At 32.7% G+C, this 19,705-nt stretch overlaps 2 protein-coding genes across 8 annotated transcripts; one reads left to right on the top strand and one right to left on the bottom strand.

The window, feature by feature from the left end:
- The first annotated feature begins 96 nt into the window (after positions 1-96).
- LOC126777119 (voltage-dependent calcium channel subunit alpha-2/delta-3) lies at positions 97-15,710 on the top strand. 7 transcript variants are annotated; one of them, XM_050500143.1, is made up of 27 exons: positions 97-446; positions 561-642; positions 717-1,092; positions 1,169-1,300; positions 1,375-1,634; positions 1,714-1,860; positions 2,179-2,292; positions 2,898-3,080; positions 3,194-3,328; positions 3,565-3,657; positions 4,039-4,095; positions 4,756-4,782; positions 5,689-5,769; positions 5,848-5,922; positions 6,125-6,229; positions 6,505-6,576; positions 7,026-7,231; positions 7,854-8,008; positions 10,470-10,529; positions 10,600-10,693; positions 12,203-12,304; positions 12,391-12,658; positions 12,765-12,887; positions 12,954-13,079; positions 13,160-13,271; positions 14,525-14,928; positions 15,166-15,710. In XM_050500143.1, exons 1-27 carry the CDS (start codon positions 334-336, stop codon positions 15,259-15,261), a joined length of 3,798 nt encoding a protein of 1,265 aa, XP_050356100.1. In that variant the 5' UTR covers positions 97-333; the 3' UTR covers positions 15,262-15,710. The 7 variants fall into 7 exon arrangements, with proteins under 7 accessions (XP_050356100.1, XP_050356007.1, XP_050356396.1 ...); XM_050500050.1 differs by having other exon boundaries at positions 2,179-2,298; XM_050500439.1 differs by lacking the exon at positions 4,756-4,782.
- Positions 15,711-16,002: 292 nt separating this feature from the next.
- LOC126777667 (peptide chain release factor 1) lies at positions 16,003-18,109 on the bottom strand. Its single transcript, XM_050500831.1, has 2 exons — positions 17,022-18,109; positions 16,003-16,468 (listed from the first exon to the last, which is right to left on the bottom strand). Exons 1-2 carry the CDS (start codon positions 17,985-17,987, stop codon positions 16,241-16,243), a joined length of 1,194 nt encoding a protein of 397 aa, XP_050356788.1. The 5' UTR covers positions 17,988-18,109; the 3' UTR covers positions 16,003-16,240.
- Between the last annotated feature and the right edge of the window lie 1,596 nt (positions 18,110-19,705).

The raw sequence follows: 19,705 nt of genomic DNA, 5'->3' as shown, positions 1-19,705 counted from the left end.
AACGAATCCCCAAGTTATGCTACTACATATAACTGCTACATATACAACGACACGAGTGTAGCCGAATGAGCTGGCTAGCAGTCGTAACGCGCAAGGAGCGTGGAGCGCATGCTCGGGCCTCGCTCCTCTGCGACTGCGCCATCGGCAACCGATTGTCCTTATCAATGTCGAGAGTTTACTAGAACAAGTGGTCCAAATACGCTGATTGTCATACAATTCAAGAAAAATCATATTAAAATCAACCAGTTTCTATAAAAAGAAATCTTTATTTCATAATGTATTCGATGTAAACATTGTGCACAGTAGGGGGCCAAATTAGATTAAGTGTTTCTGATGTGCTACCGTACTGGTATTTTCGTGTTATTACTGCTATTATTATCCTTGGACTCCAGGGACTGTTCTTCTAACATACAATATGACGTCGCTAGTAAAATATCCTTTAACACGTAAGTATTCAATAAATAGATAAATTTGATAATGTCGGTATTGATAATATGCTACGTAATTGATTATATATTATAATGTTACATATTATATAAATTATTTTAAAAAAATCTTAGTGTTCAAGCATGGGCAGTTAAGCTCGGAACAGAATTATATCACTTTGGAGAGTTTATTACGAGAAAAAAGGAAGTTCAAGACGTAAGTTTCTTAACATTTGTTATATTACTTTATTTTGTTTTATAAAATAGTTAAAAATAATTTGTTCGTTTTAGAGCTTTAAATCAGCACAGATTGAACCAAGGGATGGGGAAAAATTGGTTCAGAATATGGCAGACGATATACGTGCAATGATGGAACTTAAAATAAGTGCAGTTAAACGAATTGTGGAAGCAGCAGAAAATATGGCATTCGATAAACAAAATGAACCGGTACCTGAAGACTTTCAGTTCTATAATAGCAAAGAAATGGAAGACCTCTACGAAGACCAATCATTGACGACAACCCCTGAACCAGAATTCACTATGGAAAACTGGATTATACGACCTCCGTCAAAAAATGCACATTTGTTGCAAAATCCTCACTTTTCTAATATCCCTGTTAATATTAACATCAGTAGTGTACATGTCCCAACGAATGTTTATACCTGGGGTGAGAATACTTCTAACGTTTAATAAATAAGTAAGTTATGTAAAATATAATCAATAATAATAACTGTGAATTTCAGCAACTGACGTTATCAAAGGTATTCACTGGTCGGAAGGCTTAGACACACATTTTATTAACAACTATCAGAGCGATCCAACGTTATCCTGGCAATATTTTGGAAGCTCAACTGGGTTCATGAGACATTATCCTGGTAAATATATAGCAATTTAATTTAAAACGAAATATATTGAAATATGTTATTTTAAATTTTGTCGATTTTTACAGCAATGAAATGGCGTGCAGACCCTGTTGACATATACGACTGCCGCACAAGAGCATGGTACATGGAAGCAGCTGCTAGCCCTAAGGATGTTGTTATTTTAGTTGATCGTAGTGGATCCATGACAGGCCAAAGAAGAGATATAGCCAAGCATGTAGTCACTAACATTTTGGATACTCTTGGCAATAATGATTTTGTTAGCGTTATGACTTTTGCTGATACTGTGGAGGAAATTGTACCGTGTTTCGAAGATTCTCTTGTTCAAGTTTGTATAAAAGTATTATGCCTTTTGTGAACTTAAACATATACAAGATAAAATTTATATAATAATGCTTTGCTTATAGGCAACCTTAGCAAATCTTCGGGAATTAAAATTAGCATTAGACAATTTTGAAACAATGGAAATAGCTAATTTCTCGGCCGCTTTGACAAGAGCTTTTGAACTTTTAGAAATTTATAGAAATAACAGCGGTGGTGCGAACTGTAATCAGGTAAAAAAAGATTTTGTAATATATATTTTTATAGCAAGAAAAATATTTAATATGACAAAATGAGTGTGAGTTAGCTACTGTAACGACAGGCACAAGGAACATAACATCTTAGTTCCCTAGGTTGGTGTCGCATTGGAGTTGCAAGTAATGGTTAATGTTTCTTGCAGCGCTAATGTGTATGGGCGATGACAACAACTTACCATTAGGTACATTGGCGTACCATTGGCTTACCATAGACTCATTTGACCGTCCGTATACAGATTTTATTAATAAGAAAAACTTTGTTATGTAATCTTTTTAATTTTCATTTGCGTATAGGCAATAATGCTCGTCACTGATGGTGTTCCGTACAACTACAAGGAGTTATTCGAAAGATTCAACTGGAAGTACGAGACCCCTGTGCGGGTGTTCACTTATCTGATAGGTCGCGAGGTAAAGGTAGTACCACTCCAGGTATTACTGTGTGTCGTAGTCATTGTGGGACCTGCATAATGTATCCCTTGTACCTTCTACCAGTACACCTTGAATGTGGTACTCTTCTTTCTTCTATTACCCTATGTAATGTGATAAATGCATGCCTTGTTATTTGTCATGTAAATGTAATTAATTCCTTCTTCCATAATCCATATTTATGTTGCTTCGCTTAAGGATTTTTTTTTCTTGTAGCTTTTTAGATGGTAATATTATTTACTATGTTAAATAAAACGAACGCTTAACAGACTTGCTGATATATTTTATAATATATTTTAAGTAGATATTCTAGTTTAAATTATAATAACGTAATGTATCAATTTTTTTCTTTTTTTGCAAATTTCCAATCCTAGATATAGACTTTACTTAATCAATTTTAATTGCATGAAAATGACTGTAGGTAAAAAATGGATGACTTTTCAAATAACAACTTACGACAACCTGTAGCCTTAATATTAGTACCTAATGCTTTTTTGCAAGGCTGCATCAGATATCATATCACTCTTACGTAGAAACAATTACACGTGACGCTGTGAATCGAATTATATTTAGTGAGGAAACTCCAGGTAGCGGACGTGAGGGAAGTGAAGTGGATGGCTTGTGCAAACCGAGGTTTCTATGTACACTTGAGTACGTTAGCTGAAGTACGAGAGAGGGTATTGGAGCATGTCAACGTATTGGCGAGGCCGTTGGTACTGCAGCGAGAAAAACATCCGGTTGTCTGGACTCCTGTTTATGCAAATGTTACGGTAAATATAAATACAAAAAATAATACACGACTGATATTTAAATATTATTTTTATAGGAGTAATTTTAAGTAAAGAGTTTTCAAATAAAATATATTTATAATGTCGGTTATCAGGATCCAAAAGTGGCTGATTATTTATGGGAGCAACGAGAGAGAGCTGAGCAAAAAGAGAGATTTATGAGTCAGCGTAGGGACAAGGCGCTGTTTAATTCAGAAAAGGAACAGAACAGACGGTGGAAAATAACTCAGGTATTAAAACAGGATGATGATGTCCACCTGGCCTATTTCAACCACATGTGACATTCGTCTGTATTGACGGGAAATAACTTTTCATGGGTCCTACCTACGGGATTGTATAAACTTGGATTCTGCATAAGCTTGCCACTAAACTTTCACACAGTCAAGATTTTAGTCAAGATAAATTATAATTAATATATAAGTTCTTAAAATAGTTCATAATCCGTAAAATCGAATATACGTTTCAGATGAAACAGGGTCAGTATAGCGAACTTGGAAATTCTAAATATCAACTGATGACGTCTGTTTCGATGCCTGTTTATGATTTACGACACAATGAGGTGAGTATTCGTCTTAACATTAAGGCGTTATACTTTTCTTAAAATCCCAAGAATATTACTAGTCTTGAAAAGAAGATCAAAGCGATGAAATCACTGACTTATTTTAAAAAAAGGTCGCTTTTTTTCTTCTTTTTTATAACTGATCAGTAAACCAATTATTCCAAATTCAAAATTTACTTTATGCATGAGAAAAAATATTTTTATTAATACAAATTTTTGCAGATTGGTTTATACTTATGTTTCCCAATAATATTGGACGTAAGCTGCTCCTACTTTTCATTGCTGTAAATATATTTTTGATGTTTATATTTCTTCTTCATAAAATGTGTATAATCAAGTGCCTTTTAATAATATTTAGTTTTGTTTGATGATTTCCCTCAGAACATCACAGAGAATGTACTGATAAATGAAGCTTACTGGGTATCAGTTACAAAAGAGGTACTACACTTAGAAAGTTTTGATGATTTTAATGTAAAGTTTTTGCAAGATACAAGAAAGTTTTTATGATTTAGTTTTTTTGGATTTCAGTAACGGTAAAATCTTATTTGGCCCCGTTAGCGATGCATCTGTCCTCGATAGATGTGGACCGCCCGGTCTCGGTCGCTAGACGACTGACGATGTGTTGTTTAACCCTTTTGGCTTACCGTAGTATAGTAGTTTTCTACTAGATAGTAGGCGTAGACCACTAGGGTGTTATGAATTAACTTTTCTATCAGTTATCAAAGTTATTACTTTTGTGCAAGAATGACCATCTATATTACGCACACTATCTAATCAATAACAAGTATTTTTGCCTGAATTTAGCGATGTCTTCGTAGAGACATCTTAAACATTGACTTGTATTATGAAAGTAAATGTAAATATTTTTCATTAAGAATTTTCTGCAGCCCGCCATGAGAGACGAATGGGGCTTTTGTTTTTGTTAAGTTCAAAGTATTGTATCTAAGAATGACAAAACTTTTGATATACTAAAGATGTTTTTAGTGTAATTAAGTTTTCTCATTTATAGAGAAAATTTTGATTACTAGTGCAGGTTATAATGCATTTACCTATATGTTATTAATTTTATTGCATTCGTACGTCAACAACCAATCGCAGTCCGTAGAGGAGAACGGCCAGAAGGAGGTAGGCATTCGCTCTCATCAGACTAGTGTGAATGGTGATGAATGAGCGTCGACGCAAGATGTAACACTATTTCAAACAGACCCCATAGAACAGTTAAGCAAAACTTAAACATAAATATCTTAATACTGTGATAAATAAACAAATTTATATGCAAATTATGAAAAAAGTACTTTTTTATAACGCTCCTGTGCGGTTTATTTGAAATAAACATAATATTACATAATAAAAACTTGTTCTGACCATAAATTATAATCAACCTGAAATTCGAATATAAAATCTAAGTTTAATAATAAGAATACTATCAAATTAAAAATGAAAATTAATTTTCAAAATTTGAACCAAGTGATGAATGATAAGTACATATAATAAAATAATTATGATTTTTCATGTTTATCTTTGGAATTGCTTACATTTATAAAAAGTATTTACAATGTCAACAGATTCTTGCAATGGACCGGAAAGGGTACCAGCCCATCTAGATTGTAGTGGGTTTTAGTATAAAGTGTAGTGTTTTTATACGATAAAAATCGTATTTTTTGATTGCGTAGAGTGCTAGAACCTGTAATGAAAAATCATTTCAATTAGTAATATTGAAATTAAGTAGTTCGTAAACATATTTATATACCTAACGGGGCGTAGATGCTAGACGAAAAATAACTATTTGCTAGAGATATTAAAACTTTAAACGTTTATAATATTTAGTAGAAATTATAATAACAATAAATATGGGTTGAGTAGTGATAATCATTATTTATGCATTAATGTATATTTTATTTAATACATTATAACCATACCACCATTTTGGATTTTTAGCATTTTCGACAAATTTTATATTTTTTGTCTTACAATTATAGTTATTGCTTGTGAATATTTTCTTATAACTTAGAGAATTTCAAAAAATTTCAGATGCGTATAGCGAGATTGCTAGGAGTTGCCGGAACTGACGTTCCCCTTTCTGAAATTCAAGCCCTAATGACACCATACAAGGTTACTTTAAAATATTTTTCGATTAATTTATTAGTAAGGATAATTTAATAATAGTGTAACTTGATTTATTGAACACAGATCGGTGTGAACGGCTACGCGTTCATAGTCACTAATAATGGGTATATCCTAATACATCCGGATCTACGGCCTGTTGTAAGTAAATAAGCTAATATACTCACAATAGATAATAAATCACAGAGTACTTATTTTATTATTATTCTATTGAAAGTTTTCCAGGCATATTGCTTTGGGTAACGCTACATATAAATATATTATTCAGTTATGATTCGCGTTTTATATATCCACTAGGCCATATCGACTCAAGGTGAAATTAATACGCTGAATATCATTTCAGTTTCAACAAATCTTAAAACCGAGCTACAACAGTGTGGATATGATTGAGGTCGAGTTGTTTGATGACGACAGAAGTCCTAGAAACTTCAGCAAGGAATTAACAGCGGTAAGCATTGTAAACACAGTCTCAAGAGAAATTAGCCAATTGCGCAGAACATTTTATAATGCACAAGTGTGAGCGCAAACACAGATGCATTCTCTATTCCCTCACTCACATAATCCGATGGGATGGCAACCCGACACGACCGGAAAGAGTTCAGGTGCAGGACTAACGGCTTTATGTGCTTTGCGTGGCACGGGAGTGTACACACTTCCATACTTCGGTTCTCAATCGTCGTGTTATACCAAATGATTCTACGATGTGATTGATTTGTTTTCCAGCTCCGCAAGGAAATAATTGACCAAAAAACTGGGAACAAACTATTGAACATAAAGTATCACATGGAAGATATGGTAAGCTCACTGTGCTTTATCATTACACAAACGGCATCACAGTTGCTGATATGATTTTTAGTGTAGACCTGTATAGGTATTAATGAAAAACATCATTTAGTAACAAGTTTATTTATTTTTGTTATTATATATTTATTAAAATACATAATAATAACTGTATAAAATAGAATTCCGTAAATTTTGGTTTTAAGATATAATAAGTCATTATAAAAGGTATCTGTACTGATGCATTTTTTCACGTAAAACGAACCAAATACAAGAAAAAATATTATTATTCGCTATTTTCTACAAAGTATTTATTAAATTTTATTTTGGAGTACAACTACAAAATATTTTGGAGTAAAACTTCTTTGAATCTAAGAGGAGTAAAGTTTGAAGGTCAACTACGTGTGTAACGTTTATTTATGCACCAGTGCTGTTTTTACAGAAAGTTGTGCTCTTTTTTACAGAAAAGGGTATCACGTGGCAAAAGACATTACTATTGGACTGGTATTAGTGATTCGCCGTTTACACTGGTTGTGTCAATACCAGAAAACTATGGTCGTCATCGCATAACGCCGCCTCCGACAGATGATATACACCGTCTATCGTTAACGTCTATAAATATATCCGCACGCCAGTATCTGTCCAATAAGTGGAGCGTTCACCCTGATTGGTATGTGAACGATATATTGCTTTAAATATCTTACAAATATAAAATTAAACTTCATCTTAGAAGTCGTACTGAGTAACTACTGTAAATGTAAATTATCATAAACTTATTTGAACGAATATATTTATTAGTTAACAATTTATGGAATTTTTTCTTTTAGATGATGAATTTAATTTTTAGTATTATTATAGTAAATTGCTTAGGAATACTGACTGACAATTAACGTAGCGTGCACAAAAATAATAGGAAGTAAATGTCTCATTACTAAACAAAGATCTTATCTTCTCCTTATTCTTAAGGAGAAGGATTGGAGCTTATTTCGCCACTCTGCTCCGACGCGGGTTAGTGGATATATAACATAACTTCTCATTTTAAAAGGAATTTACCATCTAATAAGTGGTATAACATCTCATAACTGACGCAATATCTAATAAGAGACAATGCCTCACTGGGATATAACGTCTTGGTTCCCATGGTAGGCGGCGCAGGATAGAATTTTCTTGCTCAGATATGAAACCGCAGTTTCAAGGTCCAAGTGTTTTACACATTGTGCTATTTCTGTTCACGTAATGTAGAATTATTCGTATTAATATGTAGCGTTAAATATTTTTACCGTTTTTCCTAGGATGTATTGTCGCCACTACGAGCGAACATTTTCGTCCCCGGAAGAGGAGCTGCTCTACTTCCTGGAGAGAGTCGCGAGGCCAGGCTGGCGTTGGCCTGCCAAGCCCCGACCCCCTGAGCATCACAAGAACAAGGGACATGAGAGGCACAGTGAAGGTACTTTATCATTATTCTATAAGAGTTAGTTAGAGGAAAAAGTTTGAGATTTTTGAAAGCTTTGATGTTATTAGAGTTTAGTTAAAGTATTATTATTAATGCAAGTAATTTGTGTTCTGTTGTTGTTTTCAAAATGTTTGTAGTTTACGAATCAAAACTCATATTTTTTATACTCAAGTTTGCCATAGTAAGTATGATGTTGTGATCCTAGTTGAAACGTTTCTTAACGATAGCATTTCTTCTCATTTCTTAAATCCATAAGTATGAGTATTTTTAAAAAGGAAATTTGGAGATCTGTGGGTTGTTCTTGATGCTTCAGTTAATAAGAATCTTGTTCAAATAGCCTTTTGTGCTGTTTACCTTTCTCCACCAGTCAATCAGGAACTACTAGCCCATTATATTGATAAATGCAGTTATGTGTGTAATAATAAAATGTATACCTGCATCGCCGGTGATTTTAATTTGCGCTTCATAAATTGGTCAAGAGTTAGTGGAAAAAATGACAGTTATGTCAACCCAGGACTTTGAACGGACCTCGTTGATTTCATTCATTTTCAAGGATTATCACAAGCTAACTTCATCAAAAATATATCAGGTAGAATATTGGACTTGTATTAACCAATGTTTCTTGTGAAGTTACGGAATCTGCTAATAATCTTAGTATGATAGACTTATTTCATCCTCCGTTAGACATCGCTTTATCACTTAATATGAACAGAACACTTCCACATAAAGCTAATATACTGAAACCAAACTTTCGTAGGGTAGATTATGAAGCTTGAAGTTTGTAAACATTTACATGATCAACAATGGCATGGCTTGTTTAAGGCAGTTACAGATGTAAATATTATGATGGATGTTTTCTATTGTCTTATGAATGACTATTAAAAAATTCGTTCCGTTTACGAAAAAACATAAGCATGATAAGTATCCGCTATGGTTCGACCGTATTCTGATAAGAGCACTCAACGAAAAGAACGCGATTAAATTGCGTTATAAGCTGTACAAAAATACGTACATGCAGTTTGAGTGATGGGGATACGGTTGCAACAGATGGTGATAGGATTTGTGATCTTTTTGCAAAGCAATTCTCGCAGGCCTTTCACCCTTCTAACATCTCTTTGGAAAGAAATTAAAAATCCAAACACTTGGATTTCATATATAAATATGGTCATCGATGCCCTCACTTCATATTAATGAGAGGAAGTGCTTAAATCACTTAAAGGCCTAGATCCAAATAAGGGAGCTGGACCAGATGGCATTCCACCTTTTATCATTAAATCTTGTGCTTTAGCTCTTGTTACACCGCTGTCTTTTATTTTTAACGAATCCTTAAACACTGGCTGTTTTCCTAAGAAGTGGAAGTCAGCTTAAGTTGTCCCGGTACATAAATCAGGTAGTGTTAACCTTGATTGTAACATTTACAAGTTGTTGTTAGCCAAGGCAATTGATGAAAATAAGCAAGTTATTTTTTATAGAATAGGAAGGCGGACGAGCATATGGGCTACCTGATGGTAAATGGTCACCAATGCGCATATACTGGCATTGTAAGAAATGTTATCATAACATCTTAGTTTCCAACCTTGGGAACTAAGATGTTATGTTCCTTGTGCCTGTAATTACACTGGCTCACTCACCCTTCAAACCAGAACACAACAACACCAAGTACTGCTGTTTTGCGGTAGAATATCTGGTGAAAGGGTGGTACCTACCCAGACGAGCTTGCACAGAGCTCTACTACCAGTAGACGTAATATATACAAATTTCACTAAGGCGTCTGACACTATTGCACATGATATTCTTATCTTGAAATTTAAAGCTTACGGGTATATAATGTCACTTTTGGATTGGCTATCATCATATTCTATGTTGTTGCGAATGGATATCAATCCTCTACTTGTCGGATCGACTCAGGTGTACCTCATGAATCACATTTAGGGCCTATATTGTTTATTTATTTATTAATTCTTTATTGCACACAATTTACAAACATATAATAACAAGTAGTATATATAGTATGCAAAGGCGGCCTTATCACTTACAGTGATCTCTTCCAGGCAACCTCTGTAGAGAGAAATGTTTATGTTTAATGTCTTCATTAATGATATTTCGACTATCTTTAATCATTCATCAGTTTTCATATATGCGGATGATTTAAAATTTGCGAGAGTAATTTAATCTTCCATTTATTGCGTCCTCTTACAGAACGATATCAACAATCTGATATCTTGGGCTCTGGATAACATTATGTTTCTTAATTCCAAAAAACGTTTCAATGTGAAATACACCAGAAAGTTACAACCTATATGTTTTGATTATCATGATTTGATTTGATTATCATTGAAAATGTCTATGGTGGTAATCACTTACAATCAGGTGGCAACTCAGTCTGCAACCTATAACAAATATTAAAAAAAAAATAATAAGATCTAAATCTCAATTAACGTTTATTATTTTTCAGGCACAGAAGCGAGAGAAAGAAATAAATCACCGAATATTGCTCCACGAAATGAGTATTATTGTGAGTATAACAGTTTTTGCGAAAAACAATTACAATTGAAAATATCTTATCGTTCACGTAACATTTCTAGGCGACCATGGATTAATGCAGGCCCTGGTGTATGATGCGAGAAATACTGCATGGTTTAACAAAAGCATATCGGATTCTGCATCAGATGATAAAGCGTACGTATCGATAATTATCATTGTTGTTCTGTCAAAAGTAAAGGTAAAAAAATAAAATGCGTTAATCTCAGTAGGTAAATGTAATGGTAGTATAACCTTTTTGCGTGATAATAATAGGTACATGTATAAATTATGTAGTCATGTACATTACCTACATTCAGTACATACCCTTTCGATTAATTAAAAACATTGTGTCCAAAAAGGTTTCATTTTTACATTTAATTGAGAAACAAAAATACAGAGTCTCACAACTGTCAACTGTCTTATCAACAATTCAATAATATTTTGAATAGAATGAATATTCAATATACTTCGATACGCTATAAGTTATTGATGATTTACAAAATTGACGTTTTCAAACATTTTATGTTGCCTTTTACCCGGATAGCCCATTGACTAAAGTGATTGGATTGTTGCCGAGGTAAAGTATATAACATCAGGAATGGAAATAATATTTGCGTTAAAGGTTCTCTGCAAGAGATTGCTCAAGGCAGTATGGTCGCCTTTGTACATCCTAGCTCGAATAAATTTATGTATATTTATGTTTTTTTTTAAGTGAAATAAGGAGTTTTCTTTTTTCTTTTCAAAAATTGTATAATTTAAGTATTAACTAAAAATAGGGTTCATTTTAACAGGTTGATATTTTTTATTAAAATAAAATATATTTTCTTGATAGGTTGTTAATATATTATTTATCATTTTATTTTAAAAATTAAAAATTTTCAATAACACATTTAATAACTTGTTAGCTGTAGAATTATCTCTAATAAGTTTTATGCTATCCGGGATCAAGTAAGTAAATAGGGTGTATTTAAAAGTAGATATTCTTTTTCAATGTTTAATGCAGCTTATGGATCAAAGTAAGTTATGAAAAGCCGGAAGATATACTTTAGTATGATGTATTGAAAAATGATGAAATCTATCAAATGAGAGCCGGACTAGTTATTGAACATACTGCCTTCTTAAGAGTAACTTTTGACATATCATTTTGAAATTTAAGAAACACTGTTAGAAGTATTAAGATAATATCAGGTCGGAAAAAATGTTTTCTTTATATACTGCGACTATTTACACAGAGTACATAATCAAACAGAATTTGATCAGTTTCTGTTAAATCTGTAATCACTAGGTATATAGTACACATAGGAAATATATATATAAGCTTAATCGTAAAATATCTTGCGGCACGTGGTTCAGTTAGTGATATGATTTCATTATGTAAGGCGGTTGAAATTTTTGATGACCACGTGCTGTATTAAATATGTTTTGGTTTGAGATTTAAATAATGGTAACAGACAGTCTTTAATTTTATTTATTTATATCGTATCGTGGCAGTTCAGTTTCAATACGCAGTAGGCATACTTTATGTCATACAGATAAGGTAGTGAACTATTGACTGTACTATACCTACAATCTACATATTATAATTCCAGTTTTAGCACATGTGTTCATGAAGATGATGTTTTCCAAAAATGTTATGAAGAAATCTTACTATACGGTTGTCCGCAGGGCGGAGTTTATTCAACGTTTTGGATACATAGTTGCTTTCCTTGCAACGCATAGCGGCTTAACACGCTGGCAAACTCATCCATCAAGAGAATACGATGACAAGTAAGCAGTTATAAAAACTAAGACTTACATGACTTATCATTACCATAAAAAGTCTCAAAAATATTTGTGTTTTCTTCATTATCTAGGCCTGAATTTGGCAAGCTATGGCCTCGCGCAATAGACGAGGTGTGGTATCGTCGAGCCGTAGATCAGCACTACGTGGATCCCCTCAGCTTTGTTTACAGCGTGGATTTAAGTACAGAGAAGTTCCCTTTAAACGTTAGCTCGGCTATGGTTACGGCAGCTCATGCTGTGTTTCACAGCGACGGACATAGAAAAACACCAGCTGCAGTTGTCGGTTTCCAGTTTAAACATGAACGATTGAGTGAGTGGTTCGAAAATATTACGACATCGGTAAGTTGCTCTAAAAATATATTTTGAAATTATATCTTGAGTTTATATCGAAATGTTTCGAAAGGTCTTCGTATTTAAACATCTGACATATTGGATACGTTTTTAGTGCGAACACAACAAGGAGTGTGTTACCTGTTTATCAGATAATTGGGACTGCTTCTTAGTAGACAGTAATGGATGGATCGTTGTCAGCAAAGATACGACACAAACCGGACAATTTTTTGGCAAGGTTAGTTTTTCTATTCGTATTTGGGATTCTCTACATATTCGCATTGTACATTTTCTCCTCTTGCAGATAAGACCAGACATTATGATGAGATTGGTCGAAGAGGATGTATTTAAACCAGTCCATATTATCGATTACCAAGCCGTCTGCTTCAGAGAGAAAAAAACAACGAATCCAGCGTCTTCATTGTTAACGGTACTCAATCTCCAGAGAATATAGTATCCGAAAGACCATATATATAACTTGCTCTTAACAATGTTATTCACAAATTTCAGCCACTAGAAAACTTAAGGCTTATAATGGCATGGTTTCTTGCTACAACCGTCTGGATTTATAATTCCATATCAGTTGGATTGGCTCAAGCATCAAGTTACTCTTTTGACTACGGTATGTTTTTTAAATAAATCTCTATAGATGTTATGTGATTAACAATACTGTGTTTAATGCATCATAACTAATTATTGGAATAGAAACGGCAATTTAAGACATTTAAATAACTTAAAAAAAAGTCGATGTCGCTCTTGTGCGTTGTCAGCATGGTCTGTAAATTGTGCATGACAACGAGCGTAAAGTCAATATATGTTATAAATAACCAAATATATATATATGCTAGTTATTTGATGTGCTTTTATTATAAAAAAAATGCTGACTAAGATAAAATCATTACGCCCCGTATTATATATAGATTTTATTATTATTAAGAACTTCGAAATCTAAAAGGGTCTTTACTAATCTCTCAATTCTTTTTCACAATATAATCTACTCCAAATCACTTGCTGCACATTTAGGATTAAATTACTTGAGTGCATGTACTGGTCTCTTATTGACTCGGGATACTTTTAGTTAATAGAAATAACAAAATTCTATCATGGAGTCATAAATTGGATGTAGCCAAAATGTTCTATGACAGTAGTAACGACTCCATCTTGTTTTCAGAGTTACTTACACCCACTGGTGAGTTTATAGATCGAGCACAGTAGACAGTGTTGTTTAATGGCACTGATGGAATTTCCGACATTCTTTGCTATTTTACATATCAATGTTTATTTGTAGATTAAATTTCGGAATGTGCATGTTTATTGGTTATCTTCAATATCCAGTATAAGATAAAGTAGATCGTTAATCCCTCAAAGATGTAGTTCACCAGTTATAATGGCGAATGCAATATCTTATTATAAATGTACTTGTGGCAGTTGCTTCACTATGCATGCTTACGCATAAGAAGAATTTCAGCTGTTTTCAATGGTGCTTATTATACGTAATCATTCAATAAGTTTATGTTAATACTCTGGTGAATTATTAAAATTTTTACAACCATGAATACACCACCTTAAAACTTTTTGAAATTTCATCTACTAATTAATTGCCGCATGAAGCTACTGCAAATATTTATTTACCTATAATGCTAAATGATTTACATTAATTCCTCAAAATGCTTTACGGTTTAAAAAAATGTTTTAAATAGTTGTATATATTATAAATTCTTCTTTACCTGTAAACATACTTTAAAAATCCAAAGGAATGTTTTAGAAATAGCGCCTTTTTTAAATAAATTCATCCAATTTTGAAAATTCGTTCATCTGCATGTAGGAGAAACATGTCATTGATATATTTTTACACTCTTACCTTTTTTAATGCAGTTGCCTATCAGAATTATGAAAATGACGAGGACACTGACGACCCATCGATGTCGAAGCCTCCAACGCGTATGCTGGAAAGAGATTTCGAGAAGCTTGTCCTTATTAACAGGACGCGGCCGACGCCTTGCGATAGAGAAATGTATCTTTATCAATTAGATTATAAAAACCTTGATGAGAAACTGAATAAGCCAATGCGTGAGTGTGACAGACCGTTCTATGCGCAGTTGGTAAATTACACGAACATGCTGTTAGTCGTTGTTGATGCGATGTGCGCGAAGGTTGAAGTACCCATATTCTCAATAGATGCGACTGAAGTCCAGTACAATGAATCCTTACCCTGCTTGAAGCATATGCACCCATTATACAGAAAACAACCGAACTCCTGCATTCGAAACCATACTGAAGTACGTACAGCTTTAATATCATAAAAATACCTATCTTCTCAAATTAGTGTTGACATATCAAAATCTTCACAAAACTAAACTATAATTTAAGGCGAAATTGTGAAAAAAATACTATTTTAAATTTAAGGTTTTAACATAATAATTATTACTGTTGCCGGGTATTTTTTTCCGTGGATACAGACTTTCTTAGAATTATTTTATTCAACAATTAAATACAACAGAATATTTTTTTTCTAGGAGAGTAATATTGACATGTGCGGACGCGGTAGTCTACATCAAAAGAACATACTTTGGATACCTCTTAGCATAGTTATATTTCTTCATTACTTCTAATTTCTAATCAAACTTAGCCAAAGTCATTTAAAAGAATATTTATTATCTGTTTACTAAGATTTTATTGTGAACATTTGTTGTAAAGTTCAATAGATTATATTTATAAGTGTTTTTCATTATCTGCATTATTTTATTTTGAAATAGTTTATATTAATCCTAATTACAGTAATTAAACATGTCATGCTACATATCAATAAGTAATTATTGTATTCCTACTGCATATTTTATAGATTCTTCAGTCCTGGAGGACAAAATCATATCAATTAGTATTATCACTTTTACTAATAATTCTTGAATCTTCAGAGCTCTATTGATTTTAATTGTAAATAAAATTTTAATTATTTAAAATAGTTCTAATATTAATATGACAAATAAAAGCTTATTTATTTAATTTAAATTGTTGTCTTTTTTATCATACACATACAGATAAAAAATATCAATTTAGATTGTCCAACAGTTAAAAAAAAAGATTTATTAAATGATGATCCAAAGCTTATGACTTATTTAAACTGCCCTATTTATTTTTAGTTATTATTTCTGTACTTCATTTATAAAAAATGTACTTAAGAAATTTTGTGTGAAACTAATTATCTTATTTAGTATTAAGTATAGATTTTAATATTTCGAATCTATTATGTAAAAAAATACACGATATTAAAAATTATGTTTCTTGTTTTGTGACAATTGTGATTTTTTTGGTACAAATTAAATATTTGATATTAATTTAAAGTGTTTTATTAAAACAAAACAATATATAATTTATAACCATAAAAGTCGACTTTTATTACTAATTTAATTAAACTAATATATATGAAGTTTAATAATAGCAACTTTCTTTGTACATGATAATTATTTTGACTTTTTTCATGAAAAGCTCCTACTCTTTACTTCTAATGCCCCTACATTGTTTATCATTTTTTTTATCAATTATTTAAATTTTTTCTATATAAAAAATGGTTTTTATTATTCTCTAATTTTTTTAAATATTTTCAGCTTTATATCTAGTAATAAAGTCATTTATGTCAGCCATTACGGTTTGATATCTCTGATGTCGGAGCAATGCCTCTTGGAGCTCTTCTAACTGTTCCCCACCCTCCATGAAAGTCTTTAAGCTGTGGGTGGTACTACCACCATCTCTATGCTCGGTCACTCTGTCTTGAGGATAGTTGTATGTTCTTATTTTCTCATTCCTATTGCTGGAACCAATCTGAAACATAATGTACTATTATATCAAAGAAAAAAAATGATGTCTTCAACCAACAGAAAAAAACTTATTACAGTTAAGAGTATTGAATAGCAGCCCTATTTGCTTATCTCTTACAAATAGCGTTTATCATGAGGTAGACTTCTTAGTGACGCTGTAGAGGCCACTACGGCCAACAGTAATACACAGTCCGAAAAAAAAAGGATTTGGATAGTGCAAATACTATAGATACATGCATTTCCTAAAATATAGATAAATAATGAAATATCTATAAATTGAACAGACACCAATATATATTGAATACATATGTAAATACAAATGATTAAGCAAAAGTAAAAATTATATTTTGTTATTTCTTAAACAAATCTCTGCTCCATTTTAATGTGCTTAATTTGTAATAATAATAATTTATATCTTGAGACCAGAAGTGAAAGAAAACATAGATATGTCATGTTTAAGTTTGCCACATGTTTATCAACCAACCCCGATGGAGCAGTATAGTGGTGTATGCTACAAACCATTTCCTCAAAATGAGAATGTAATACAGCATAATTACCTGTGTTTTCCTTTCATTATTGATCTTAGATGATTGTTCTTCTTCCTGCTTTTGTAGCAACAATGTTCTCAATTTTTGTAAAGCAATTTGTCTGTTCTTTATCTGTGATCTTCCTTCCTGACACTCCACCACAGTTCCTGTTGGAATGTGAGTGATACGGACAGCACTATCTGTGGTATTCACATGTTGGCCGCCAGCACCACTTGCTCTCTTAGTCTCTATATTTAGGTCTTTATCTGGAATTTCAAGTTCAATTTCTGTAGCTAAAGGTAACACCGCCACAGACACTGTACTTGTGTGTATACGGCCTCCTTTCTCGGTAACAGGTATTCTTTGAACACGATGCACACCAGCCTCAATTTTCATCAACTCTGGTGCTCCCAAACCCTGAACTATTAATGATCCCTTTCTGATACCGCCAATATCGGATTTTTCAATTGAAGCTATATCAACTTCCCAATCTTTATATTTAGAATATTCCTGGTACAAATTGAAAAGTTCTTTAGCGAAAAGCATTGACTCTTGTCCACCTGCACCAGCTGTAACCTCAATCAAAACCCCTCCTTGACTTAAATTAGGTTCTAAGAGTATAGCTTGTAGGTCACTGTCAACCTCTTTCATTCTTGCTAAATATATTTGAGCTTCTTCTTTGATCATTTTTTTTATTTCCTCGTCCTGACCCTCTCGTTTGTTAAGTTCTTTGAGTGAATCTATACTATCGAAAAGAGTTATTCTTTGCTCAAGTACATTTACGATAGGTTTAATTTGATGAAGGCGCTTTGTTTCTTCATTTGTTTTCCGTGGTTTTGTTTGTAATTTATCATGTTCTAGTATCAATTGTTTTAAATATGTTTGAATAGCCGGATCAGACAAATTTATTGAATCATGCGAGGCATATCTTCGTAGTAACTTGATGTTTTCAAACTTACAAAATGATCGTAAAACTGTTAATCTGGATAATGACATTTTCAAAACTTTAACTAATATTTAATAATTATTTGATAAAAGGCGCGTTTTTATTTTTTTTTATAAAACAATTTCGATTTTTCATTAGATGTCAAAACATAAATATAACCTTATTTTGTGATTTATGTAATTTGACATTAGACATATGACAACTTGAGCAAAACCATAAATAAAGACAGAGCAGTATCTCCTAAATTAAAAAGATCATTATTACAACTAAAATAAAAAAATATGTTTAATCGCAAGTTAGGATTTTTTTGGGATTAAATTTTATGAAGGATTTTAAATTACTTATAACACAGAACTGCTCAGTATTTTTTTTTTTATAGAATAGGAAGGTGGACGAGCATATGGGCCACCTGATGGTAAGTGGTCACCAAACGCCCTTAGACATTGGCATTGTAAGAAATGTCAACCATCGCTTATAGCCAATGCGCCACCAACCTTGGGAACTAAGATTTTATGTCCCTTGTGCCTGTAATTACACTGGCTCACTCACCCTTCAAACCGGAACACAACAATACCAAGTATTGCTGTTTTGCGGTAGAATATCTGATGAGTACCACCCGTACCTACTCAGACGAGCTTGCACAAAGCCCTACCACCAGCTATGTGTAATACCAGTAATGACATCTAGCGTCAAATAGCACGCGCTATAAACTTATAATTTTTTTCATAGATGGCATAACTGTATTCTTTATTTATTTATCACTTTCCAGTATAACGTCACTACAGTATGAAGTCACTATAAATGCAAAAAAAATATTGTGAATATAAAATGAAAATAATATGAAATACTTTTGAATGATGGGTATAGAAATGTTGTCATTTCTATATGTATATGTTGCGTTTACATATCAGATTTAGGGCGAGGATCCATGTCTGCGGTTCGGCAGTGTATATGTATTATCTATGGGTGCGGCACCGGCCACCGTACACCGGCGCCGCTGCCGGGAGACGGCGCGGCGTTGTGCCGCAGCATGGTGTTACTGTTGCTTAGTTTGTAGGATTTAATAAAAATGCCTGACAATTTATATGTCGAATTTTTTAATTTCACTAATACACTTCTAGAGATTTCATCACCTATAAAATATATATTTTATAGTTGTGACATGACTGTTTTGATTTTAAAAAGCTATAACGTAAATCTTTGTGTTCATAATTTCAAACAAGTTAATACCTACTACATACAATAAGTATATAGGTATGTACCTACAACCTTTCATTTTTAAAGATAAGAAAGATTTCGTATTAAGGTTTGGTACCTAAGAATATGTTATTGGAAAGACAAACCTGTCCAACCACGTTTTTCAATAAACTTACTACAGGATTCAAGAAGCAGCTGGTAGCACATCAGCATAAATCCAGGGTGATTTATGCTGTTGATCTTATTGTATATTGATTATTATTTCAAATTAACTTGTAACCACTTCTTCCGGAGTTCATGTAGGTACTATGTGATGTATGATGCAAAATAAATCAATTAAATAAATACATATGTATATATATGTGCTTATTCAGGCACTGTCGATTTAATGGTCGATTTTATCATGTATCGGGTAGGTGCCTTCCCATTGTGCTCTTTTTGCAACAGATTCAACAAATTTTGTATTTAGCTAGTAATTTTTAAAACAGATTGTTATCACTAGCACAGCTCACGAGCTATGGAAAACCATAATAGCTTTAAACAACAAATTAAATTGTAAGCAGGACTCGAA

Source organism: Nymphalis io, chromosome 1 (genome assembly GCF_905147045.1).
Source record: "Nymphalis io chromosome 1, ilAglIoxx1.1, whole genome shotgun sequence".
Lineage (NCBI taxonomy): Eukaryota > Metazoa > Arthropoda > Insecta > Lepidoptera > Nymphalidae > Nymphalis > Nymphalis io.
Note: the sequence above shows the minus strand (reverse complement) of the source record. Positions and strands in the feature narration are given on the sequence as shown.

Excerpts from the sequence above, each read along its gene's own strand:
- LOC126777119 (XM_050500050.1), top strand. The coding sequence starts at position 334 with ATGTGCTACCGTACTGGTATTTTCGTGTTATTACTGCTATTATTATCC. Across the intron at positions 13,080-13,159 it reads CAGCGTCTTCATTGTTAACG|CCACTAGAAAACTTAAGGCT; the intron begins GTACTCAATCTC and ends CACAAATTTCAG. Across the intron at positions 14,929-15,165 it reads GCATTCGAAACCATACTGAA|GAGAGTAATATTGACATGTG; the intron begins GTACGTACAGCT and ends TTTTTTTTCTAG.
- LOC126777667 (XM_050500831.1), bottom strand. The coding sequence starts at position 17,987 with ATGTCATTATCCAGATTAACAGTTTTACGATCATTTTGTAAGTTTGAA. Across the intron at positions 16,469-17,021 it reads ATAATGAAAGGAAAACACAG|ATTGGTTCCAGCAATAGGAA; the intron begins GTAATTATGCTG and ends ATTATGTTTCAG.